We start from the raw sequence: 24,755 nt of genomic DNA, 5'->3' as shown, positions 1-24,755 counted from the left end.
AAGAGTAACTTAATTAGTTAATGGTGACAACGAAAAGAAAGGACGATCCAATCGGGCTCCCCAGTCTGCAATATCACAGACACATATAAGATAAGATAACTCCAACGCATATCTATCAATAAAAAAGTATATAATTCTGCTTTATATATAAAACATTTTATTAACGAATTATCATAATGCTACAGTAATAATAATCCAAAGTGTACAGATATAGAAAGTAAGCAGGGTCCGCACTCAATGCGATGAATCCATGATCATGACCTCATCTCATCTCCTAAAATAACACACAACAGTACTAAAGACAAAACCCCAAAAGCTTCTTCTTGTGACTCTCTCTACGTTTCCTTCTGTCTTCTTCTTCCTTTCTTCTTCCCTATATATACATAAAACCTTCTACTTTTGTTCTCCAAGATCATTTCGAGTGTCTCCAACAAAAAAAACCTTGGAAAGATGGCGGAGGAATTCGATGAGTCTGAAGTTGTATTCTCCAATGGTTTCAGCTCCGTTCCCCAACGAGGAGATGAAGAAAACAAGAATCTTCTGCTCGGTTCTTTTGGAGAGAGGAACATGACGAGACGGATCAAAATTAAGAAGAGCGCCACGGACGACAAGGCAGCCTTATCGAGCTCGGTCCCGGTGAATATCCCGGAGAACATGTTCCTGAGTTACGTTAACGGGAAGGAGGAGGAGGAGGAGGAACACTCAGACGGAGGAGGAGAGATGGTTCCGCCGCATATTATGGTTGGAAGGAGTTACCAAGGTGGACAAATGGCGTTTTCCGTCTGTTCAGGTAGTGGAAGGACTCTCAAGGGCAGAGATCTCAGCCGGGTTCGCAATTCGGTTCTTAGGTTAACCGGGTTTTTGGAGGCTTGAACTGTTACCGGTTTGCCATTTTATTATCTTTTCTCAACTTCTTTCTTTTCTTTTTGGGGGAAAATTCCAGTGTTCCCGTGTTGTTTTTCCATGTAAGTTAAAGGTGGTGGGGAAAATGTGAAACAAATCGTTATCATCCCCCTAGTTCCTATTTTTTTCATATATATATATTTTTTTCCCTAAATTGTAATAGGAAACATAAGAAAACTTGGGATTAAGTAAGAAAAACGTAATAACACTAAATAAAAAATATCCCAGTTGGATTAATGTGGTGCGGAAGTGGACAAAGCCGAAACATAATTTACAGCTGTTCTGTTGTTGTCATTGATCGTGACTTTGTGAGAGACAGAAAAAGACAAGTATTTGTGACAGTGTGACATTAAGTAGAGAAATGTACAACTACTTTTGTTAACTCAATGTATCAGATATTTGGGATCATAATCACCAATATTTGAAAGTTGTAACGTCAATTGTGTTTGTGTCTAGTATTTGCAACTTTGGATCAGAATGTAGCGCATCCCTCATCAAGATCTCAACTCTCAAGTGCTCTATAGTTCATTTTTTATTAGTGCAAGGTTTTTAACTATTACGGTGTTACTTCAATATTGTATTCTTTTGGAAACGCAAGAAAAAAAAAACGTAGTATAAAGAGATGAAGATCTCATGTACTTTTGTTTCGTCCACTGGTTTCTCTATTGGGCCCAACAAGAGCCCAATTAGCCCAGCAAGGAAGCCTACATTGAACCGGGGGAAATTGTCTCAGAAGAAAGAAGAATTCAATCAAAAGGGGACCTTTGAATTCGAATCACGAAACCAAAAACAAAAGTCTCTCTTTCTCTCTCTCTGTCTCTTTCTCTTCTAGTAACATTCATTGATAAATGTGCTCTGTGCAGAACTGTAAGCACGCCGGTCACCCAAAAGATCATTACTTTACTTAAATACAACAACCCCTTAAGCTAATTCTCTCTCTCTCTCTCTCTCTCTTATTAGTCTTAGGGTTTTATTAACCCTTTACCCTCCGCTAGCTAATACTGCAACCCACGCACAGCCATGGCTTCTTCACTTCTTTCGAGCTGCTTCCACTTCCTTCCACATTTATCTTTTCCAAAGAGTAAGCCTTTGCTCTTCTAATTTTCACCTTTTTGTGATTCTTATAGCCGTAATGTTGGTCATTGAACTTCAATACCATTACATAAAACGTCTGAATTTTTTTCAATCTTTTGCTTCGCATACTGATTATTGTCTGCGATTCCAGTTCTTTGAGTTGTTTCTTGTATGTGGGTTTAGCCAAAATCAGCTCTTTCCGTAATCTCAGTTAAACACTTAGCTTCGAATGCAAAATGTGGTGTTCTATATCTATTGTTGCTATCTTAAAGCATTTAACTTTTGTCTTTGTTTCAGGTTCTCACACAATGGAGATGATGCCAAGAAATGGCTGGAGGATAGTTACCTGGCTGGCTTCTTACTCCAATTTTGTATCAACCCTATCGGTGAGTTGATATGCCTCAGATTGGGGTAGGGAATGAAGCAACTTGGTCCGTGCTTGTAGGATAGATGTATAAATTTTCAATGTCTATCTTTCTCTTTCTGTTTCCAATATTATTTGGATTCTTGAAATGGCAATCCTTTGTTGATGATTATTCTAATATGATATTTAACTCCATTACAAAAATCATTTGCATCAATCTTGTTTTTTTTTGTTTTTACTTTTTATATTGACCACAATGCAAACAAACAGATTGGTGTTGCTAGAGTAGGATCTCAATGTCAATGTACATTGAGAGATCATAAAAATATCCACATAATTTGATTGAAAATCATGGAATGAATGCGCTTGTGCTGTCTCTACGTGCATCGTGATCTTGCGGGACTTCCTGTGTGGCGTTACCCTTTCCTTGTCCTAGCCAAGACATTGTGAGTCTTGATGGGAAAACTTTCTTGCTTGATTCTTGTTTTGGGACTTTCTTCTGGTCACTGACTGCGTGCGAGAAGCTCCTGAGTTCGTTGAGCCGCTTCATCTTCTCTTTCTTTTGCTTCTTCTTATGGAATGAGAGGAAGAACAAAGCCACCACTTTGGTAACCTTGTTTCCTGAAGAAGTTGAAGAAGAAGGAGAAGCTTTCTTGAGTTTCAAATGCCGGTTGTGGCGTCGGGGACAGCTCTTGGTGATTCTGATCAGGAGTTTCCTACACGGCCGGAGAATCTTGTGGTTTAAGGTAACCAACGAATCAGCTCCTCGCATATCTTGGTTAGTTTTTGCTCTGTCTGTAGCAAAAGCAGAGAGAATTAAACGTGAATATAAAATAGGAAGAGACAAAAAGGTTTGGGCTAATGTATGTGTCTCTGGGATTGTGTTGGCTTCTCTTTTGTAACCATGTCATTAGTATATTGCAGGTGGGTTTCACGTTTTGTTGTGTTAAAGAGTCACTTAGTTTGTGGTACACCATGATTCTAAATTAGACAAAGAAACTTTGTCTCCTCTCAGTTGACAAAGTCTTCTCTACTTAAGTGTTAGATTTTTGGCCTTTTTCTCAAAAACCAAGTCTCAAAAAGTCAAAACACCAAATGCATATTACCTACCGTAGCTTGCCTTGTAAGATGAGATTAGGTTTAAAGATCTCACATAGATTTTGTATTGCAGAAAGAAATAAAATCATATTCATTAGAGAAAAGGAAAAAAAACTATAGCTCTTTTAGCTAAGATTTATTTGAGGTGTTGGTAACTTGGTATGATTCTAAACAGACGATTGGGATGATGCCACGTTAAAGTTGACTTTATGCAACACATCCCATCAGCCTGATGAAATGTCAATCTGTGTGTATGCTCCTAGGTTCAACTCAGATCCTCCCCTACTCGGCCGATTCTAGACAAAACAGGCCTCAGATTGATCGAAGAGTTTTAGATCTGAAGAAATATATTTCTCAGGCCGGACTAGCTTATGGTCTATACGACAAGGTTTAAACCTATATGTATTTTAGGGGTCTTTTAGTGAAACTAAATACTGTACATTTAAAAGTACACTATCTATTCGTAGAATCGTAGTTGAATGTTTGTACTTTCCGGTTTCGAAAAAACTATTAGTAATTTGTTTAGCTGGTTATGCAGCAACTAAGTAAAAAATCAATAGTATGTCGTTTGCTGTCTTTAGTTTCTCTTGTTTGAGTATTTGTATCGTACCATGTATTCTCTTATAAGTTTATTAATGAAATTTCAAATGGAAAAAAGAGAGTAAAAAATCAATAGTTCCGGCTGTTATCTTTGACATATTTCATATGAAAATTTTCACAAATACCATGGACGTGTATTTTATTTTTGTTTGAATCCAAAACAGTGAGTGACATGAACAACTTGTTGTGAGATAGGTGACATTTCTACCTGAAATTTAAAGATAATATTGATATTGATCAGGTTGATATACGTTCTCTCTAGTTTATAACGCATTTTAGAATATAAATAAATATATGACCAGTAATTGGTTAAGGTCGACATCTTCTACCACTAGTGTTTCTGTATTAGTTGTAGTTAATAAAACGTTAATATCAATACGTTATATAAACCGGCTATTGTGTAACATCATGACAATATTAATGTTGTTGGATGTTGTGTTTTAGTCATATAGTTAATCTCATACGTTAAGTTTTAAAAATTGGGATTTGTCTTTTCTCCTACAAGCATTCTTATCGCAACACATCATCACAGCATGTATATATTTCAACAAATTTGAGGCTAGGTCGTAAAAATGTATGTCAGTTTATATGTTAACTAATGGTGTTTTGTATTGTACAGTACGTTCCATACAAAATATTTATATTGGGAATTAACGAAGTGATTGTCAACGTATAATATTAGCAAAGATACTATGATTTGTTGCATCTTCGATTTATGTAGAGGACGTCTAATGCACTTCCACACACCATATAAACTAATGGACTCGCTATGACACTTCAGTACTTCACATATACTTCAGAACAAATAGGTTGTTCGATTGTTATTTCGATTATGTTGACAGCATTCATACTTATCTATAATCAACTGATATATCATTTGTCCAAGCTATAGATTGTGTATGACCATCAAAACCGTTGTTTAGAAGAAACAATAAACGATATATAGATCAAGAAACAACAAGAACACTAAATATGAACGTTGCAAATCAATAGAGAGACAATGGAAAGTTGGAAATTAAAAGGATGGATCAAGAGGATAGGGAGTTCCTAATAGGTTATAGGTTAAAGAAGTACGTACCAAATTAGTCAAATCCTCAAAAGTCGTCTTGGCCTTTCTGTTTCAATTCGTTTACCGTTTCTACTTCTCTAATCAATTAAAGTGAGCAAATCAATCTCACTTTCACATATATAAACAAACTCAAGTGTCACTTATTTATAACTACCAGTAGTTTTATTTAATTGTGTGTCCTATTAATCTAATCAATCTTTATTTACAAATGAAATGTTATTTCTTTGTTCGATCAGCTTCCAATATTGTTTAACACTTTCGTTGATCAGTTGATTTTTTAAATTATCCTAATTAAACAAGTAAACAACTAAATTAATTTGAACTAAGGAATTTTTATATTTTTAATCCATTACTGACAAGGTGAAGGATATCCATAGATGGAGAAAGGGCTCATTTTACTTCTATATAATATGATTTGTTACGTCCATTAACTTGTCAATTCATTCTTCTTCTCTTGTTATTCACTTATATATGATTGTTTTGTAGACTAACTTGTTCATTCATTCTTCTTTTGTTCTCTACTCAAGAAAATATATATATATATATATATATATATATATATATATATGAAAGCTCGTGAGTTTCCGTTTAATACAGTCCACCAATTTCTTCATCAGGTGTGAATTTAATTTTTCTTATGTTCAACTTCAACATGGGGTACGTGCATGCAGGAATTGCTGGTGATCAGAAGAATATGGCTGATCAGGACTTGCCCTCCATTAAAAACATAGTTCTTGTAGCCAAGCTTCTGGACCATGATGCAGCTATTCAAAACCAAATCAGTGGGGAATCGTATTCGTGTACGCACCACATTAAGGTGATTTAGTGTTTTGATATACTTTCAGATACGAAGGGATCTATTGTATGCTTTGCCTTTAGCCAGTACTATGATGAACACAACAGCTTTTTATCTTCTAATTAATATCTAATAGTTTTTATCTTAGTATATATTACCCTACTCATACAAAAGTAACACTAGATGTAGATGAGTGCCTAATCACTGACTATAGGGCTGACAGCACACAAAAAATTTCCAATATTTTGTTCTTTCTTGATAAAGAATTTGTAAAGTTTGTCTATAAGATTACATTCAAGAGAATATATATATATTAGTTTTCTCTCATGAACTTTTCAAATTATGTAAAAGAGTAGGATATATAATATTTTTAAAATTGCCAAAACCAACTGCACAACTAATTAAATGATTGATTTGGTCATGCCAATTACAACAAATAAATAAACAAACTAGCATGTTCAATACCTTGTCCGTTCACCACTACAAAACTATTTTTTTCAGGAATTGCTATTGTTAACAGATTTTTAAATATTGCAAATCATTGGGGGTACTCAGGAAGAGTATGATAAGCTGATGGAGAAAGAAAGTGAGATCGAATCTAAGAACCTTGCAGAAGCAGAGTTAACAGCGACGAAAGAGAAGTCACGAGTGGAGCATGAGCATACCATGAATATGATGACACACAACGTAAATTTTGTATTCAAAACTTCGTATAGGTTAGTTCTTGATGACAACATGTGACTGATTTTAATACTCTTTGTGATTATCTATCTCTCAGGTGGAACATGCTCTAAAACAAAAAGAGGAAACACATGAACAAGAAGAGTCGAAGCATTATGTGATTGATGTGTGCGACTCTGCTGCTGATAAAGTAGTAATAATGAAAGATCGACCACATAGATTCGGTGTGGTTGTTGCACAACTTTCAAATCATCATCTACTTTTGTTTTGTGTGTTTTATTGTTTTTGCTTTTTTTACTTTTGCATTTTCCCAACTCTATTGTAATGTTAGTGTCAAAGAAGTCTCCATACTTGTACAAACCTTGTTTACCCAATAAAATGTGTCTATTAAAACATACATTAAATTTGAACAAAATGCTAATAAGAAAGTGATTAATATGCGGATTAACAAATTAATTATGCATAGATAAAAAAGAAACTCGTGTCAAGTCATACAAATTAGGCTCTAACGAAATGTGGACGACCAAATAAAAGAGGGAAATAAAAATGAACCAAAAGAAGAAGATTATTTGGAGCCAACACCGACACACGTTTAATAAATGGGCTCCGCCTTATCTTGTGCCTTTGACTGTTAGTGTGACATTTGATTTTCCCCAAAACATAAAGACAAAAAGGAGAAAACTCAACTCCATCCCCCACAATCACACAAACCAACAAACCCACTTCGACTAACGAACGCTCGAGAAACTCTTTAGACTGAGAACGAACCAATACCAAACCTTTCTTTGAACATTTTTCGTCTGCTGTTGTTTGTACTTGTAAATCCATTGATCATGCCTCCTGGGTCGAAGAAAAGAAAGGCCTTGAAGAAGAAGCAGCAGGAGCAGGAAGCTACTGGAGCCGGTACCAACAACAAAGGCTCCAATGGTCATGGTACTCTCTCTTGGTTACTGTTTCAGGATTTGTTGTTGCTGGATCGATTTTAATCTTGGTGGGTTTAGTTGGCGGGTTTTAGGATATTATGTATGTTGATGTTCTCTCTCAAATGGGTTTCTGGTGTTAGGTAAAGTTTCTTCCTTTCTCTTCTCGACTGGCTCTGACACTTTTGGTATTACAACAACCGAAGCGAAATGATTCTTTGATCTTGATTTATAGGGAATCTTTCACATGTAGTGAGCTTTAGCTAATCTCTGGTTGATTTATTGCTCCAAATTTTGTGACTTTACTTTTTTAATCACATCCTTCACTTTTGATATGATTTAGTTAGTTGTCTGTGTGTTACTGTTGCTTCTTGATACTTGCAAATTTTTTTCTATCTTTTTCCAGTTATGTTCCTAAGAGAGTCTTTTGTTGGGCCTTTAGCAGTTTCTTTGATCTTTCTGTTAAGGGAACATTTCTGGACATGATGAACATGGAAACCAAGACGAGAGAGAAAGTGATGGCGATCTGAGTTCTCCTGGTTCTCAGGGAAATGAGGAATTTGGGACAAGGGACCCATCACTTTCACCTCCTTCATTATCTGGCCTGGGGAAGGACACTGTGAAAGAGAAAACAGACATCACTCGGGCACAGGGAGTGAAAGGTGAAGAGTTTATTGCAGTTGGAAGAGGAACGGATCATGAGGGGAATGGTGTGGACAAACCACCCAATTACTTTCCTGAAACTTCTACTCACAATACCAGAAGAGAAATTTCTCAAGAGGCTGGTGGTACCTCAACTTTGAAAATTGTACCTGGTGTTGATTCTGTTAAGCCTCTAGGTTCAGCTGTCTCAAAGGCTGTGATCTCTGACAAAAATGAGCATGTTGAGAGCTCAGCAGACTCGGATTCTGTCCTACAGAAGTCTGTTGAAACCAAAGAGAAACGTAGACTAAAAGAAGCGAAAGAAGGTAACATTCCAGGATCTGCTGCAGATACAAGCAAAGAAATCAAGAGAGGAAAAGAATCTGAAGTGCCAGAATGTTCAGAAGAAAAGGTACCTTTCTCGTTTTCCTTCTTTTCTCCTCTAATTGAGCTTATTTTTCAGTTTCCTGAGTCTTTTGGACATGTGATATGCAGAGTCTTTTGCCTTCTGGTCCACCAGTTGTCCGAACCTCGTGGTTGAGTTGCTGCGGTTTGTTTGATGTGGCGGCAGGATCTGAAAGATAATTCCAGGTTAGTCTTAGACTCTTAGTTTAAGAATCTGGGAAGCTGTTTCTTTCATAGATCATATCACTAAAACTGCATCACTAAAGACTCCAAGCATTTGACCATCTGACCATCCTAGTAAGATAAGTAAGAGGGTTCATGGACTTCAGTGAGATGTTTAGATAGGGAAGGGCTCCTTAAGCAATGTTCTGCTTCTTAAGAGTTTCATTAATTTTGTATATCCACACTTGAACACTTCTTCAGAAGTATTTTCTTACTTTTTCTCGGTCATGTTCTTGCTTTGAAGTGCTTAAAATTGGTTAGACCCCAATTTACCAGTGATATATAGCACATTATTGGTAGGATTCTAGTCTCTGACACTCTGTTTTGTTTTCTCGATAGCTATCTCGATGTTGTTTACGCATTCTCTCCACAATTCTCTAAGGGATCAAGTCCATGAAGTTGATGTATAGTAAAGTTTGGTGTCATCAGTGTCTTGGTTTGATGATGGAGAGCAAGAAGAGGATAAAATCAGTAAACAGTGGGCAGCAGAAGCTCAAAGAACAGCCAACAAGACATGATTCTTGGTCGTATTATATTCATTCATCTCTGTATAATCAAGCATTATATGAGTGTTTTTTTAGCAACATTCGAACAAGAACATAAATTTCTTATGTTCATGTTTTGGAATTTTAGATTCATGAGATCTGAAGACAGTTCCTTCTTTTTTTCGTTTATATATCATATTTTTCACCATCACAATTATTTATTTATTGTGCTAGCAAATCAAATCACAAATGTACTAACTGCTAAACAAAAATCACTGCAACGATCTAAAGAAGTTGTGTGACTGAGAGAGTATGATCAAGAATGCCTCCATCCTGAACCTAATATTGCTAATGACCAGAAAGTAGTAACCATGACTACTCGTAAACCAAATATGATCCGGAATGAAGTAAACCGAATAAGCTAATGGGCTTACAAACACGGCCTGTCTTAGTAAAACAAATGGGCCTTCTGAGTCCGTTAGCTGTTTGTCTAGATGGCGACGTTTACTTACTTTAACGAAGCCGCTGACATTTTTGTTCATCAGATGATTCAGATCTGTCTGTGTCGGTGATCGACGCGGCAGAGAGAATAAATAATCTTCGAAAACACGAAAATTAATTGTTTTTAAAAAAAGCCTCCTTTTTATTTTTGACAACGGGATTTTTGGCGTTTTAAGGCCGTAACCCACTTAGCTTGCTCACTCGAATCAACCCACTAGCTCCTTCTCTAGTAGATCCGATCCCAAAAAATCCTCTACTTTAGCTTCTTCACAAAGTTGCAATCTTTCAGGATCTTAGACTCTCTCACCCATATTATCCTCTGGTAAGATTTGCCACAATCCTTTTTTTCCAGCAAGCCTTACTGCTTCTGGGTATTGCTTTGATGTATAATTCGACGCTGCTCAGTGATTCTGTTTTACTTATATTATGATGTATGTCCTGAATTGTGGTTTTTTTTTTTGGCTGTTAAATAAGTTAATCTGATTGGATCCTTGTTTTGATTTTTTTTTTTACTATTTGAGTGTTAAGATCTGAGTGTTTTCTCGTATGTTTCAGACTTCGGAGATATGTTTAGTTTGGTCATCTAGATCTGTGATCATGTGTTTTCTCGCTTTTTTTTTTTAATATCTGTAACAAGTTTAGACAATTGGGCCTTAACAGCTAATGAACATATGAGTATGGAAAAAAAAACAAATGAGTATGAATGTATTGTTTGATCTTTGATATCAATAGCATTGGTAGGAATAACGAGATCCATTGTGAGTGAATGCTGCATCGTGTTTTACTTCATTGTTTTTGGTTTAACCAGCTACTGTGGTTTATTCTGTCGTTGTTAACTTTGCTTTGTGATTGGTCTGCAGGTGAATGTGAGTAAGGTTGCATTGAGTCGACGGACATGGCGATGGGGAAGTATTCCCGTGTAGACGGGAAGAAATCATCAAGCCATGGTTTAACCATTACCATTGTTGTGATCCTTTCTCTATGTTTAGTTGGGGCATGGATGTTCATGTCTTCGTGGTCTGCCCCGGCTGATTCTGTTGACTATTCCTCAAGTAATACTGCAAAAGATGTGGAATCTGTTACTAAAAATGACTTGAGAAAAGAAGAAGGCGATCGTGATCAGAAGACCTTTTCTGATGAAAAGAACGAGGGAAATGAGGCTGTGACTGAGAACAACGAAGTGAAGAATGAGACAGAGAAATCTGCTGAGGAAAACCAGGTCGATGAGAGCTCTGACAAGAAAACTGAGGCAGTTGAGGAAAAAAAGGAGTCTGGTGACAGCAATGGTGACGGAGATGGGGAGAAAGAGAAGAATGTGAAAGAAGTAGAAATCGAAAGCAATGAAGCAAATCAGAAAGAGAAAACGCAACTAGAAGAGAGCGCGGAAGAAAACAAATCTGAGGATGGTAATGGAAACGAAGAAAAGTCTGAAGAAAAATCAGAAGAGAATGCTAGTGAAACTGAAGAAAGCACGGAGAAGAGTAACAAGGACGTCTTTCCAGCTGGTGACCAGGCTGAAATTTCAAAGGAGTCGAGCACTACAGAGGGAGCTTGGTCAACCCAATTAGTTGAGTCACAGAACGAGAAGAAAGCACAAGAGTCCTCAATATCCAAGGACCAGAAGAGCTATGGATGGAAAACATGCAATGTGACTGCTGGGCCAGACTACATCCCTTGCCTTGATAACTGGCAAGCTATCAAGAAGCTTCATACTACAATGCACTATGAACACCGCGAGCGCCATTGTCCTGAGGAATCTCCTCGGTGTCTTGTGTCTCTGCCTGATGGTTATAAGCGGTCCATCAAGTGGCCAAAGAGCAGGGAAAAGGTAAAAACTCCTTCTTTACTCAATTTTCACCTAAGAACTACACCTTAGAAGAGACTTGCTTAAGGAGAGTAACTCATACTTTTAACCGATGCTGGAAATTAAGGTCTGTTGCTGAAGTGAAAAAGCTACAAATTGCTGCTCTACCCTTAGGCTAGTTACAAATACAATAGTACTGCGCCAGATTTAACAAGAACACTTTATCAATATTCGGAGAAAAACTACTTGCTCTCCTTTAAAATGATCTATCGTGACAGCTATTTGTTGTGTAAATCGCAGATTTGGTACAACAATGTTCCCCACACCAAGCTTGCAGAGATCAAGGGACATCAAAATTGGGTGAAGATGAGTGGTGAACATCTCACGTTCCCTGGTGGTGGTACTCAGTTTAAGAACGGTGCCCTTCACTACATTGATTTCATCCAACAGGTAAATTTTTATAATGGCTACATAATCTTCTCATTACTAAGCATGATTAAAATTGAATAAATTGTTGCAGTCATATCCTGCTATTGCATGGGGAAATAGAACCCGTGTTATATTGGATGTTGGGTGTGGAGTTGCTAGCTTCGGGGGTTACCTTTTTGAGAGAGACGTTCTTGCTTTGTCATTCGCTCCCAAGGATGAGCATGAGGCGCAAGTGCAATTTGCGCTGGAACGTGGTATTCCTGCTATGTTAAATGTGATGGGAACCAAAAGATTACCTTTTCCCGGTTCTGTTTTTGACCTTATCCATTGTGCTCGTTGTAGAGTCCCTTGGCATATCGAAGGTAAAAGTTTATCCCTTTGTATTCTTTCGCCTTACTTCTGTTCCACAGAGTGGCCTTCTGATTGTTGTTGATTTTTTTTGAAATAAAGGTGGTAAACTTCTTTTGGAATTGAATCGTGCTTTGAGGCCGGGTGGTTTCTTTGTCTGGTCAGCGACTCCTGTCTATAGGAAGAACGAGGAAGATTCTGGCATATGGAAAGGTAAGAGTCTTGATATTTACTTCTGTGTTTGCTCTTTACCTCAAAATAGGCTTTTGAAATTTGAATTTTAACTTTTGTAGCAATGTCGGAGCTCACAAAGGCAATGTGCTGGAAGCTGGTGACAATTAAGAAAGACAAATTGAATGAGGTTGGTGCTGCCATATACCAAAAGCCAACTTCAAATAAATGTTACAACAAAAGACCTCAAAATGATCCACCTCTCTGCAAGGATTCCGATGATCAAAATGCAGCCTGGTAGAGTGACCTTAACCCTGCGTTAATGTACTAGTAAACCAATGCAATCTGATGCTCATATGTTGATTTATGGTTTAGGAATGTTCCACTTGAGGCATGTATGCATAAAGTGACAGAAGATTCATCGAAGCGTGGAGCAGTGTGGCCAAACATGTGGCCAGATAGGCTTGAGACTGCGCCGGAGTGGTTGGATTCAAAGGAAGGTGTTTATGGAAAACCTGCTCAAGAGGACTTCACAGCAGACCAAGAGAAATGGAAAACTATTGTCTCAAAGTCATACCTAAATGGCATGGAAATCGATTGGTCGAATGTGAGAAATGTCATGGACATGAGAGCAGTCTATGGAGGATTTGCTGCTGCATTGAAGGATCTGAAATTATGGGTGATGAACGTAGTTCCTGTAGACGCCCCAGATACACTGCCGATCATATATGAACGTGGTTTATTTGGAATCTATCATGACTGGTGTGAATCATTCAACACTTATCCTAGAACTTATGACCTTCTCCATGCCGATCATCTTTTCTCTACCCTGAGGAAAAGGTAGATAATATCACCGATTCTTCTTATTCTCCAATGCAGAACTTGATGATCTGATTTGATGAACCATATCCATGTATCCTTTTGCATTACAGGTGCAATTTGGTGTCGGTAATGGCTGAAATCGATCGAATTCTTCGGCCACAGGGAACTTTCATCATAAGGGACGACATGGAAACAATAGGAGAAGTTGAGAAAATGGTGAAATCCATGAAATGGAACGTTAAAATGACGCAGTCCAAAGACAATGAAGGTTTGCTCTCGATTCAAAAGTCATGGTGGCGTCCTGCAGAAACTGAGACAATCAAATCTGCAATCGCTTAAAAAAGTCAGGAAAAAAGAAAAGCATTACTTGAATATAGTTTCAGAAAAGTCGGTTGTTTCAGGCTTGCTTATCAAATTCATTGAGGAAAGCTGTATACGTAAACTCTAGAACATAAAATCTCTTACCCGTTAGCTCTGTGTGTACAAGATGCGTTTTGTTTTGTTCTTATGAATTTTGGCAGTCACTTTCATTTTTAGAATCTTGAATATTATCTGAATGGGATAAAGGCTAGACCTTAAACCAGTATGATGTACAGAGTTCCGAGTATTAGGAAAAAGATGATGTTGGTACAGCCTAAACTAAGATCAAAGCCCAACCAAACTCTTTTCTATTAAGTAGATTTGAATCCTAATTAATCTGGTATTTTTAGATGTTTATATTCAGAAACAACAAAAATTATTTGTTTTTTTTTTACTGAATGGTAAAGACATCACTAAGACAATATGAAGCCAGTTGACAAAACTGTCAGAATTAAGTAGACAATTCAAGTATGAAACTGATATACTTCCCAGACTGAATAAAAAACAAAATCTACAAGTCCGCGAAGAAATTATTTGTGGAGTCCAGAGCAGTCGATTTACTTTTTGTTTTCCTCTTGGTGCCTGTAAACGCCAAAAAAGATACTCAAGATCAGATCATGTTTTAGTCATCATCACAAAGAAATATTTCAAATGTTCTAAGAAGTTTTGCAGGTTTTTCTCTACCTTTCGAAGACTTGGGACGATCAGTGTCAAGGTCCATCCCATCCTCGTCGCTGTCACTGTCTTCTGCAGCTCCAGATGCGTTCCCGGAGTTGCCATTCGAACCTTCTAGAATCTCTTCTAAGTTCCACAACTTCATCACCAAGAACACAAACATGTCAAAATCATAACCGTAAGGGATTGAGTTCAGAGAGAAAAGATGATACCTTCAGCATACTGTCATGAGCTGTGCTAGCGAGAAACTTGCTATCATGTGAGAGAGCTGTAAGACAGATTTTTAACAGGAAAAAATTTAGAGGTTCGTTCAAGACAAAGTACAATAGTCAACAAAGATAAAATGTTCTCAGACATAGAGAACAGAATTTTAAATACCTAGATCTTCAATAGGGAAGTCGTGAGACCCAATAGGCTGTATGATTCTGTTGGGCAGTATTCCAACGAGGCTACATAATAAAATGTATATAAAACTTGACTGAGTAAAGTGAAGATAAACAGTAAGGAGCTTTCTCCCATGAAAGCAGAGTTTTTTCTGTTACCTAAGTATTCCATTATCACATCCAGTGATAACTCTGTCTTCATCGAGCTACAGGATAAATCCACAAGGCTTCCATTAGTCAATGGCCCCCTAATGTTACAGTAACCATATGCTTAACAAAAGTGCATCATCTCACCTTCAATAGGGTATCAACTGAATTTGGAGATAGATCAACAAACCTATCACTGTTAATAGGAAAATAGTTTCAGACACTTAAGTATCAATACAAAAATTACAAAATCTTAAATCTTCATCATAGGTAATGTTAGAGATATATGACTTACCTGCAATCCTTGAAAAATCCCCATGAATACAACAAGAGAGTACCATTCTGAGTTCCACAGATAACTTTACGGCCATTCTGAAATCAATCAGGTAAGAGCAAACGATAATTACAAATCAATTATATAAGTGGAAACAATGTGGAGATTGGTGAGAGAAGAGCTTGGGATGGCACATCCTGGTACAAATACTTTTTTGTTTGATAGATAAATTAGTGAATAATCACACAGGAACATAATGGAATTACCTTCATTATAACAACAGAAAGTAGTTCGTCTTCAGAAAATTCAGACTGAGATTGGACCTTACTAGTTCTGAGATTACAGACAGACAGAGTCCCGTCTCCACTGGACAATGCCAAAGAACCCAAATTAAAAGAAATTAGCGGAATTTCTATAAAAACTTAAAAAGACACTAGCTTTATTGGTTCAGATGACACAAAAATCCAAACCTTGTTGCCACTAGTTTCATCGAATCAGATTCAAAGGTCATGTCAGAAATGTAATCCTCGTGTGTATTAAACTCATGAGAGCAAGAGCGCTGTCTCGTATCCCAAACCTGAGGAGATGAACATAAATAATCATAAATCAAGCAGATCATTTAACCCCGAAAGAGTAATGCCTCAAAAGAAAATTGAAAAAGAAGCCTTCCAGGGAATATCAAATTCTTGAGGCAAAGGATACATACACACACACAACATCTAAATATTGTAAAGCGCACAGATCCTAATTCTTTATTCATCTAAATAAGTTGCATTATAGTTGCTCAATATTTCAATGAATAAAGCCGAAAGAGAATGTACACACCTTAACACAGCCTTTATCATCTCCTGATGCGATTGTTGTCTCAGTAATATTTATCAAAGTATTAACCGCATCCCTCGAAGAAACAATGCAATATATTCCCAATCAATACACTATTACCACTCAGCTAAAAGTGTGTCAAATATAAAAGTTCAAAAAAGAAAAAGAAAATGGGAACTGCATACTCGTGAGCATTCTCAAGATGTGCAACACTAGCACCAGTCTCTACATCAGTAGCTAGAATGGAACAATCAGCTGAAGCAGTGACAATTCCTACAACCCAACAAAGAAAACATACTTTAAAGCAAAACTAAAATTGTTCGGATTGAAGCTCAAATAGTTCGAAGCTTAAAGAAACAAACTTTGGCCATCATCAATGAACCGAACAGCTCTGCAGGACTCCTTATGGGCACGAACTTTACGTTCCCTACACAAATTTAACGATTCTCTTTAGACTAACCCACAACGAAAGAGACAAACTTTGCAGATAAAAAGAGTTTTTTTTTTTTATAATACCTGACAAGTGAAGAATCTGAGTCGTATCGGTATCTGCAAAAGAAAAAATTGGAGGTTTTACATGATTGCTCTCTGATTGTTGTGAATTGGAAAACGAAGAAAGAGCAAAGAGAAGGGGCTTTTGTAAGGAATTTACAGATGCAAGTGGCCATCGATGAGACCAGCAGCAACTAGATTTTGCGATGGATGGAAGTCGATACCGAACGCGTTAGCTCCCAAATCGATCTCCATCACTACCCGAGCGAGAATCTTACTTTACAATACTGCACACTAGTACAGAGAGAGAGACAAGTAACTGAAGAGAAGCCCTCGCGCCGAATTGAGTAGGGTTTAAGGTTTTTCGAGAGATCCTCTGTTGTCTAATTTGCAATTAGGTCCTCCGATAAATTTGATTAAGGTTTGTGGTTTCTATGTTTCCTACCGTTGCAATTAGGACCCAGTTTATTTTATGTCATATTGGTCATTTTTTCTTGCCTATTCTATTCCACCTCTAAATCTAAAATTAGTTAATTGAGTATGAATGTTTTAGAGATCAAGTACACTAGTTCGTTTTTGTGATGCTCTTAACTTGACTAAGAGCATCCTTATTGGGGGGATTTAGTTAGTATCTTATTAGGTAAATTAGTTTCTGCATTTTCATCAGTCATGCTTTTTCATTATTTAGCTTTGTTTTGTCACTCCCTACTCCTTAGTCTTCTTGAGGCTGCAACTTGTTTGTATATGTGCCATTATCACAGTTCCTTCAACTCATGTTTAGATTCACACTATCTTTGTTCATCTGCTTCTTGTTTTCATAGGATGTTGTAGTAGTTTTCAACTTTCTATGGTTTCAATTCTCATGTGGTTAAACCTGAAAACAAAAGAATTTGATTGAATTTGTCTCGATTACTTTCATTATTGGATTAGATAAAATATCCTTAACAGAACTCTTATTTCTTTCCCCTTACCATTATTTATCTAAGGCTTATTATGTACATATATATATATATATATATATATATACTGTATATGAGAATGAGATCACAACACAGATACGGGAATAGAGATGGGTGGAGAGACATGGGTTCTAAAACTCCCTTCTCTACTACCAGACCCCATCATTGCTGTGTTTTCGCACTCCCTAAAAATTAAAGCGAGGAGTGAAGTCGCTTTCCGCTTAGCTCGCTCTCTACCCGTGAGCAAAAGCTTTTGGGTTAAACCAGTAAGAGCCGGTGCTCTAACCACCTTCTCCACCACAGCTGCTCCACCGTTTATGCAGAGATGTAACAATGTAGCAACCGCATTTTCTTTGCCTCTTGGTGTTCCACATCTCATCAACTCAATGAGCCTCGGCACAGCTGATTCCTCTCTCCCTATAGTCTCTGCTCCTAAAGAATGATTCGCTACTCCAGCCAACACTACTACCGCCCTCTCCATGACAGCTTCGTCTTCGTCCGCCAAAGCTCCCACGAGAGCGAACACTCCTCCCAAGTTTACCATCTGGCTGTAATTATCCGGATCTCTCCATATGGCACTTAAAGCGTTGATAGCATCTTTTCTCCCTCTCGGCTTTCCACTTTGCGACAGTAATGCAAGTGATTCGATGCAACCATCTGCGTTTGCTATCCGTTTCTTATATCCATGTACTGTGGAAAGACAGTACAATGTGGCTGCTGCGTTTCCCCTAGCTTCCAAAGTAAGACCCGAGGTGAGAACGCTCACAATCGGCTCAAGGCAATCATTTTCCTCCATGATCAGGCTTTTGTTTTCATCGCATACAGACAAATTAAACATGGCCGTAACAGCATGCTCTTGTGCAACAGCGTTTCTGGATTTAAGAAGCCTACGCAAATGTGGGATTGCACCTGCTTCTGCGATCAGTTCACCTCTTTCCCTAACTGTTTTGGCTAGAAGACGGATTTCTCGTGCCGCCACTATCTGAGCTAATTCTGACCGACCAGCTAGATGTTGAATGAGAATGGATACAGTGGCTTTGGTTGCTTCCACTGAAGCTCTTGTTTGAAGAACCCAAGCAGGAGACTCGTTAGCTAAATCTGCAAACTCCATTGCTGCGCACCAACGCATTATCAAGTTTCTCAAAGCATGATTAGGAACAATACACGAAGAGTCCACAAGCTTTTGCCCTGTTTTAGGACAAGTAGAGCGACCTTCTTCAAACCACCTGAAGATTGAGCTCCGATCATAAGTTTGCCCAGTGGAAACAATCACAGGATCCTTCATCAGACAAAGAGAGATGGAGCAAACAAAATCCTTTGGTAGAGACATAAACGTGTCCACAATCTCTTGCGCAACTAAACATTTCCTCTGTTTCTTAGAGTTGTTAATGCTCCACCCCAATCCATCTTCAAACCCAAACAACAAAAACATGCAATACCGTGTGATAGCCACAAACCCGTTAATCAAAGGCAATGTAAGCTCCAAATCATCACAATCGTGATTCAAAATCTGCTCTTCCAGAAACTCGATTTCGTCTCCGCAACTTTTCGGATCCTTAATCTCCAATTTCTCAACGAAGAACGATCTTAGTTCTTCAGAATTGGGTATCTGACCCTTCTGAAATGCGTCGAGAAACGAATAGAATCTTTGCCGTAGCAGTTGATCGTTGTGATCATCGAACAATGTCAGTTTACAGGATTGCTGATGCAAGAGCTTGATTTGCTCTCTAACATCGTCGCTCAGATTGAGACTGTTGAACGGGAAGACATCCAAAAGGGTCGAAATATCTCGATTCAAATGATGGAAAAAGTCTGAAAGCGAAGGGTTTTGCAGTAAGAGCCATAGCTTACTGGATTGAGCACAGTATTGGAGAAGTAATTTGGAACGGTAGAGGAAGAGATAAAGCTCCTTATAACACAGCACCGCTGTCGGGGAAACCGAACCTGAATCATCGGCGAGGTATTCGAACAAGACGACTAATATCTCAATCTTCCGAATTAGGGAACGTGAGTTTCTGCCTTGGAAGGAGAAACGTACGCCGCGGAAGCGCGAGACGAGCTCTGCTGAAACTGAAGCAAGTGTTCGAACGAGAGAGACGCCGGAGAGATCAATGTTTGTTGCCAAAAATGCATCCAGTGACGGCAAGCTCCTACGGCGTAATAATGCAAATATCGCCTCTGAGGCCATGTTGATGATGGATGGCGGCTACAAAACCAGTGTCGCTCGTCTTTTTTTTTGCCCGAATCGAAGCAAATCAAACAACCAAATTTATATGCGGGTGTAGAAGAAGAAGAAGAAGAAGAAAAGGTTTGTAAAACGCGTTTGGCATAAGCTCAAAAATGGTCTTCGTTGTTATCAATGTTCAAGTTAAAGTGCAAGTATGTAACATTGTAACGGCTCACACAATTAGTCACACTCACCATTCCTCTGCATTAGCTAGCTGGTAGTTGAGATCACTTACTGAGTTACTATTTTATATTATTTGTGTCACAACCATATTGTTCTACAATTTGGAGATTTTCTACATACGGTCTCCGAAATAACATTTCACATTGGTTGGTTTGGTTTGGTACCAAGAAATGATAAAATGCAGTTTGAATTCAAAAATGTAAAATTGTTTATTTGGTCAAGAGTAAAGTGAAATTCCTAGAAACATTACATTAGAAAATTGTCTATCACATAACTTTTTAAAAAGTAACAAAAAAAAACGTAAACGACTAAACAGAAAATTTCATTTGAACAACAAAAAAAACAGTAGTCTACCCCAAGTGCCACCACAAATTGTCTGTCTGCGGTGGGCACAGAAGCTAAAGCCTCTTCTGCTCTGCTTTTTGCCTCAGCAAAGTTTTACACCTTCTTTAAGCTAACTTAGAACCCGAAGAAGCCAAGCTCACTGGCTTTTTCCTTCTCAAAGGTTTCGAAATACTGGTATATGATCGTGACCGCCAATAGAATTCCAGTTCCCGACCCAATGGCTCCCATGAAATCAGCCAGAACAGTGAGTGCACCGATACACACTCCTCCAAAAGCCGCAGCTGTTGGGATATACCTGTTCAGTTCCTTCTGTAAGTTTGACTCTCTGTGTCCTGGCATCACCATTTGTTGTTCCTGTGACACATAATTTTCAGGTCAGATATCTAACAGACTAACACCATGCAAACATTCGAGTTTATGCAATGAGCTGTTACGATTTATTACCTTGAGCTGCTTAGCTACATCCCTAGCAGAAGATCCAGAGACTTCAATCCATGTCTTTGAGAAAAGAGCACAAGCAGTGAGCATGAACACAATGTAGAACAGTGCATGGAATGGGTGAGCCGCCATATCCGAGAAGCTGCAAACATCATAGTAATATATATTAATCAAACCGGCTCATGCATACCAATTTGATTGACTAAATTGAATCTTGAAAGAGACTGCATTACCTTGCTGGAGCTGTGATGAGGTAAGCCAGACCACTAACAGGAATGGACTGCCCACTGTACTCGGATTCCTTCCACTGTCCCAAAAGGTTTACAAAGAAATTTCCGCTGAACTTCCTGTACAGAAGCTGTTGACCACAAGGAGGAGATTTAATGTTAACAATATATCATTGTGGAGATAAGTCCCGTACAGTGAAGCAGAAGATTATGTACCTGAGAGATGAAGTAAAGATTTGAGACAAGAGCAGATTGGAGGATGATGGGCATGTTAGAGGTGTAGAACAGCTTGATTGGGTAAGAACCCTGTTGTCCACGGGCATTCTTTGATCTCACAGGCAAAACCACACGGAAACCTTGGAAGTAGATCACAATCAGGAAGATCAAGACTGTGGCAAGCAAGTTGGTAACATTTGGAAGGTTTTGCCGGTAGAAAGCTTGGCGGAGAGCCGCAACCTTGTTGGACTTGGTTATCAGCATATGGAACAGTGCAATAACAGCACCTTCAAACTCAGCTCCACGCCCGGTGTTGATGGTAGTTGGGCTAAATGCCTTCCAGATAATGCTTTCACTGCATATCATCAATATAAACTATTATGAATTCAATTTACCAAAAAGGATCTTGTCCTAGGAATCCAAAACTGCAAGGAATGGTTTTAAGAAGTGAGGAAGAAGTTGACCTACCAGATGTTGGTGGCAATGAAAAGGGAGATTCCTGAGCCAAGACCATATCCCTTCTGAAGGAGCTCATCAAGGCAGATAACAATGATTCCAGCAAAGAAAAGCTGGAGGATGATCAGAATGGCATTTCCAACACCAAGCTGTCCAACGGGTCCATACATTCCAGAAAGAACATATGCAACCGCCTCACCGATGGCAATCAGAATACCAAGAAGCTTCTGAGCACCGTTCCTATAAAAGAAGTACCAACACAGAATAAGAACTCACAAGACCACAGCATTAGAGTTTTTCAAAAGCAGCTCAATCGAATACAGATTTTTGTAAAATTACTAATTAACGCCATAGTCAATTCAAACCAAACATAGAAACAGTTCGGCAGAACATGTAATGTACTGCCCATAATTAATACTGAGAAACAGCAACACTTACAAGAGGGCACGATCCTCACGAACATTGTTGTCAACCTCAATAATCTTAGAACCAGCCAAGAGTTGCATCACAAGTCCAGATGTGACAATAGGAGTAATACCGAGCTCCATGACAGTACCACGGTTGGAGGCAAGAATGACACGCATCCAGTAGAAAGGATCGGCACCCGTTGTGGAATGAATTCCATAGAGAGGAAGTTGACTGCAGACAAGAAAGATGAAGAGAGAGATGACAGTGTAGATAACCTTCTCTCTGAATGGCACCTTCCTGTCAGCACTCTGAACCTCAGGCAGAAAAGCCAAGAATGGCCTCACCAAATGCAAAACTCTAAATCCTCCTCCCATTCTAGTACCCGATCAAGTTTATCCGCTTCTGTAAAAATCACAAATTACAAACCCAACTAAGATTCTGTATAAAACACAGATAATTACACAAATCGAAACGCATGCACCACATTCATAATCTAGCTGCAGAATTCACAAATCCAGAGTATTCGTAGCTAGGCAAAGCTAGCTCAAATCAATGAATCTGAACAATTTCGTAAGCTAGCTCAAATCAAATGATTGAGTCAGTGGATCTAAAATAAACCAGATCTATCAGAACTTGTCCGATCCAGACCGTACACATACATATAAATTCGAGACATAGGTAGCTAGAAAAGGAGAAACAGATCTAAGAACATAGATCAACAATCACATAGATCTGAATTTAGATGGCGAAGAGACTCACAACAAATCACGATAGGGAGAAACGAAAACATATCAAGGAGAAAGCCATTGAGGAAAAATGGAAGAAGATAAAAGAAGGAGGAGAAGCTTACGATATGTGGAGTAGAGAGAGAGAGATAGAGACCGATCAGCTCCGAAATCAATGGCTTCGATAATTATTATTTTGCTTCCCCTTTCCCACGGAGAAAGAGCGTTGTAGTTTCGATGGTCAACCAAAGACGAAGGTCACCTTATAATCCTTTTTCCATTTATTTTTCTTTTTATTTATTTATTTTTCTGCAGGGTATTGCCAAATCGTGGCGAACCGAGAAAAAATATGCTCGACACGATAGTATAGCGAATCAGTGTTTGCCACGTCAGCTTTGAACTTTTATTCAACGTAGATTGGGCCGAGCCGCCGAGGTTTTGTTTTGTAATGGCGGTCAAATGGGCTTTCGATGTCCTTAGATCTGTGTGTTTTTGGACGTCAACCATCGACCGCTAAGATCTCACCTAGATGAACACTAAACACCAGAACTGAGATGTTTTTAGTTGGAACTTGGAACCTTCTGGTTCTGGGAATGGAGAAAAACATTTTCATAACAACTCGAGAAAATTGTGTGTTTTCACCACTTCCCTGATCAATTTATTTCCAAGAACAACAAGTGCATTTCATTGTTTTTATGTTCCATTTTTCTCAATCTCCCTCCCTTGACACATATATGCATCTGATCCCTAAACTACAAAAGTATTCAGACCAGTTGGCTATCGGATCCAAGGTTTTTCCAATTTTGCAAACAAGAACATAAAAGACCGTTTTCTAAACAACTCCTCCCTAGACAAAAGTTTTTCTCCATCTGCAAAAGAATGATCTTCCAGAACTATATCCCTGCATCAAAAACATAACTCACTTTTATCTCACGAAAAGCAACAGCAAAACAAAACCGGTGACAGGATTCATTAGGTCTTTCACACCTCAGTTTAAAGATGACGCTTCGTTAAACAACTGGTGATGGTCTGATAGTTGTGTTCATCATTATCATCAGTTTATCCTGCGAGAGAACACATGCATTATATATTAAAGTTGAAAAACCAGTGCAACTCCAAGTGACTGGTCTTTGATTTATGAAATCCACAAGTTGACAAACCTGTAAGAACTTCTTCACGAATGGAAGGTACACCAAGCGATAGTCAACTACCGATAGCTTTGGGAATACATCTATTAGCTTTTTGAATGTAGATTCGTTTAGCAGAATCTTTGAATCAATCAAATGGAACTGCAAAAAAAAAAAACTCCTCATCACAGATCAAAACTAGTTGACATGAATAAAAAGAAATAAGAGGAAGAAGAATACCTTCTCTTTCAGCGATTTCCTTAGCTCCGACAGAGTTATTCTAACGTTATCATTATCAACAGTTGTAGAGAGTCTGGATATCCACTCCTTAATTTCTCTGTCTTCTAATACTTCAAATCTGGGAGAGCTTTGTCTTTCAAGAACATCTCTTACAACATTCAGAAAACATTTGGTATCACCATCTTCTTGCTTTACTACAAGCTCCTCATACTTCATTCGCAAAACAAACTCATATGTGCTCTGCTGAGAGTCAGTCTTCCTAGTGTCTTCTCTATCACAAATGGTTTTAACCTCACCCAACATCTTCTCATAGGTTAGCATCTTGTGTCGCTTACCATAATAGCTTTCACGTTTCCTAACCATGCGACGTACTATTCTCAAAGCAGCTAACCATATCTCACGATTGTGTATGCCCTTTGCAATTTGAGACACAAGTTCTTGGTCGATTTCTGGGCAGTCAAGAACCCAAGAGACCATCTTATCACCCTTAGGTATCACATCCTTATATATTCCAGTGGATTTACAATGCTCTACTGTCCCTATGTTATCAAATTCAAGCTCTTCTTCATACAGCAGTCTCTTGTCCAGAAGCAGATTATAAGTAGTTACTCCCTCAAGATCAATTCTTTCCTTGACCTGGGAATTTTCCCAGTACTGATTCACTACTTTTGAAACCAAACTTGCGCGAACATCAGTTGTGAGCTGTCTAAAATACTT

The 24,755-nt window shown here is 38.3% G+C and overlaps 10 protein-coding genes across 11 annotated transcripts in view; 5 read left to right on the top strand and 5 right to left on the bottom strand.

Moving 5' to 3' along the window:
• Nucleotides 1-190: 190 nt before the first annotated feature.
• LOC17889360 lies at nucleotides 191-1,057 on the top strand. The gene has a single exon (XM_006295597.2). It carries the CDS (start codon nucleotides 451-453, stop codon nucleotides 871-873), a length of 423 nt encoding a protein of 140 aa, XP_006295659.1. The 5' UTR covers nucleotides 191-450; the 3' UTR covers nucleotides 874-1,057.
• Nucleotides 1,058-1,923: 866 nt separating this feature from the next.
• Nucleotides 1,924-2,381, top strand: LOC111831101. Its single transcript, XM_023784632.1, is given in 3 exon segments — nucleotides 1,924-1,984; nucleotides 2,275-2,327; nucleotides 2,329-2,381. Coding segments are annotated over 3 exon segments (153 nt in total). The 3' UTR covers nucleotides 2,368-2,381.
• Nucleotides 2,382-2,669: 288 nt separating this feature from the next.
• LOC17890425 lies at nucleotides 2,670-3,164 on the bottom strand. The gene has a single exon (XM_006295470.2). It carries the CDS (start codon nucleotides 3,111-3,113, stop codon nucleotides 2,691-2,693), a length of 423 nt encoding a protein of 140 aa, XP_006295532.1. The 5' UTR covers nucleotides 3,114-3,164; the 3' UTR covers nucleotides 2,670-2,690.
• A 2,525-nt stretch (nucleotides 3,165-5,689) lies between these two features.
• On the top strand, nucleotides 5,690-6,984 carry LOC17887813. The gene is made up of 3 exons (XM_006295187.2): nucleotides 5,690-5,925; nucleotides 6,460-6,591; nucleotides 6,683-6,984. Exons 1-3 carry the CDS (start codon nucleotides 5,746-5,748, stop codon nucleotides 6,908-6,910), a joined length of 540 nt encoding a protein of 179 aa, XP_006295249.2. The 5' UTR covers nucleotides 5,690-5,745; the 3' UTR covers nucleotides 6,911-6,984.
• Nucleotides 6,985-7,278: 294 nt separating this feature from the next.
• On the top strand, nucleotides 7,279-9,467 carry LOC17889087. Its single transcript, XM_006294773.2, has 4 exons — nucleotides 7,279-7,518; nucleotides 7,973-8,559; nucleotides 8,643-8,738; nucleotides 9,114-9,467. The coding sequence occupies exons 1-3, from the start codon at nucleotides 7,419-7,421 to the stop codon at nucleotides 8,730-8,732; spliced, it is 777 nt and encodes a 258-aa protein (XP_006294835.1). The 5' UTR covers nucleotides 7,279-7,418; the 3' UTR covers nucleotides 8,733-8,738; nucleotides 9,114-9,467.
• A 367-nt stretch (nucleotides 9,468-9,834) lies between these two features.
• Nucleotides 9,835-13,917, top strand: LOC17888507 (probable methyltransferase PMT25). The gene is made up of 8 exons (XM_006295812.2): nucleotides 9,835-10,082; nucleotides 10,621-11,588; nucleotides 11,865-12,014; nucleotides 12,085-12,355; nucleotides 12,444-12,554; nucleotides 12,635-12,809; nucleotides 12,888-13,352; nucleotides 13,445-13,917. The coding sequence occupies exons 2-8, from the start codon at nucleotides 10,656-10,658 to the stop codon at nucleotides 13,671-13,673; spliced, it is 2,334 nt and encodes a 777-aa protein (XP_006295874.1). The 5' UTR covers nucleotides 9,835-10,082; nucleotides 10,621-10,655; the 3' UTR covers nucleotides 13,674-13,917.
• Nucleotides 13,918-14,059: 142 nt separating this feature from the next.
• On the bottom strand, nucleotides 14,060-16,815 carry LOC17887865 (WD repeat-containing protein 55). Its single transcript, XM_006294429.2, has 14 exons — nucleotides 16,648-16,815; nucleotides 16,512-16,544; nucleotides 16,358-16,422; nucleotides 16,181-16,268; nucleotides 15,999-16,071; nucleotides 15,644-15,750; nucleotides 15,440-15,539; nucleotides 15,195-15,271; nucleotides 15,047-15,095; nucleotides 14,912-14,958; nucleotides 14,748-14,818; nucleotides 14,582-14,637; nucleotides 14,379-14,508; nucleotides 14,060-14,276 (listed from the first exon to the last, which is right to left on the bottom strand). The coding sequence occupies exons 1-14, from the start codon at nucleotides 16,740-16,742 to the stop codon at nucleotides 14,206-14,208; spliced, it is 1,062 nt and encodes a 353-aa protein (XP_006294491.1). The 5' UTR covers nucleotides 16,743-16,815; the 3' UTR covers nucleotides 14,060-14,205.
• A 613-nt stretch (nucleotides 16,816-17,428) lies between these two features.
• LOC17889031 (U-box domain-containing protein 17) lies at nucleotides 17,429-19,781 on the bottom strand. Its single transcript, XM_006295949.2, has one exon. The coding sequence runs from the start codon at nucleotides 19,632-19,634 to the stop codon at nucleotides 17,532-17,534; it is 2,103 nt and encodes a 700-aa protein (XP_006296011.1). The 5' UTR covers nucleotides 19,635-19,781; the 3' UTR covers nucleotides 17,429-17,531.
• Nucleotides 19,782-20,027: 246 nt separating this feature from the next.
• On the bottom strand, nucleotides 20,028-22,920 carry LOC17889740 (protein transport protein Sec61 subunit alpha). Of its 2 annotated transcripts, none has more exons than XM_006294066.2 (7): nucleotides 22,797-22,920; nucleotides 21,977-22,348; nucleotides 21,551-21,778; nucleotides 21,083-21,437; nucleotides 20,873-20,997; nucleotides 20,646-20,781; nucleotides 20,028-20,555 (listed from the first exon to the last, which is right to left on the bottom strand). In XM_006294066.2, the coding sequence occupies exons 2-7, from the start codon at nucleotides 22,318-22,320 to the stop codon at nucleotides 20,316-20,318; spliced, it is 1,428 nt and encodes a 475-aa protein (XP_006294128.1). In that variant the 5' UTR covers nucleotides 22,321-22,348; nucleotides 22,797-22,920; the 3' UTR covers nucleotides 20,028-20,315. The 2 variants fall into 2 exon arrangements, with proteins under 2 accessions (XP_006294128.1, XP_023639684.1); XM_023783916.1 differs by lacking the exon at nucleotides 22,797-22,920 and adding an exon at nucleotides 22,706-22,724.
• Nucleotides 22,921-23,290: 370 nt separating this feature from the next.
• LOC17889767 overlaps nucleotides 23,291-24,755 on the bottom strand; it is a 2,612-nt gene continuing 1,147 nt past the window's right edge. The window contains exons 2-5 of the mRNA XM_006293286.2: nucleotides 24,039-24,755; nucleotides 23,832-23,960; nucleotides 23,659-23,735; nucleotides 23,291-23,572 (exon numbers count right to left, since the gene is read on the bottom strand). The exon at nucleotides 24,039-24,755 is cut by the window's right edge and continues 606 nt beyond it. Coding sequence (XP_006293348.2) covers nucleotides 23,682-23,735; nucleotides 23,832-23,960; nucleotides 24,039-24,755 — 900 coding nt within the window. The 3' untranslated portion in view covers nucleotides 23,291-23,572; nucleotides 23,659-23,681. The remainder of the gene's footprint in view (nucleotides 23,573-23,658; nucleotides 23,736-23,831; nucleotides 23,961-24,038) is intronic.

The sequence above is a fragment of the Capsella rubella genome, unplaced genomic scaffold (assembly GCF_000375325.1).
Source record: "Capsella rubella cultivar Monte Gargano unplaced genomic scaffold, Caprub1_0 scaffold_4, whole genome shotgun sequence".
Lineage (NCBI taxonomy): Eukaryota > Viridiplantae > Streptophyta > Magnoliopsida > Brassicales > Brassicaceae > Capsella > Capsella rubella.
This window is presented reverse-complemented; position numbering and strand designations above follow the sequence as displayed.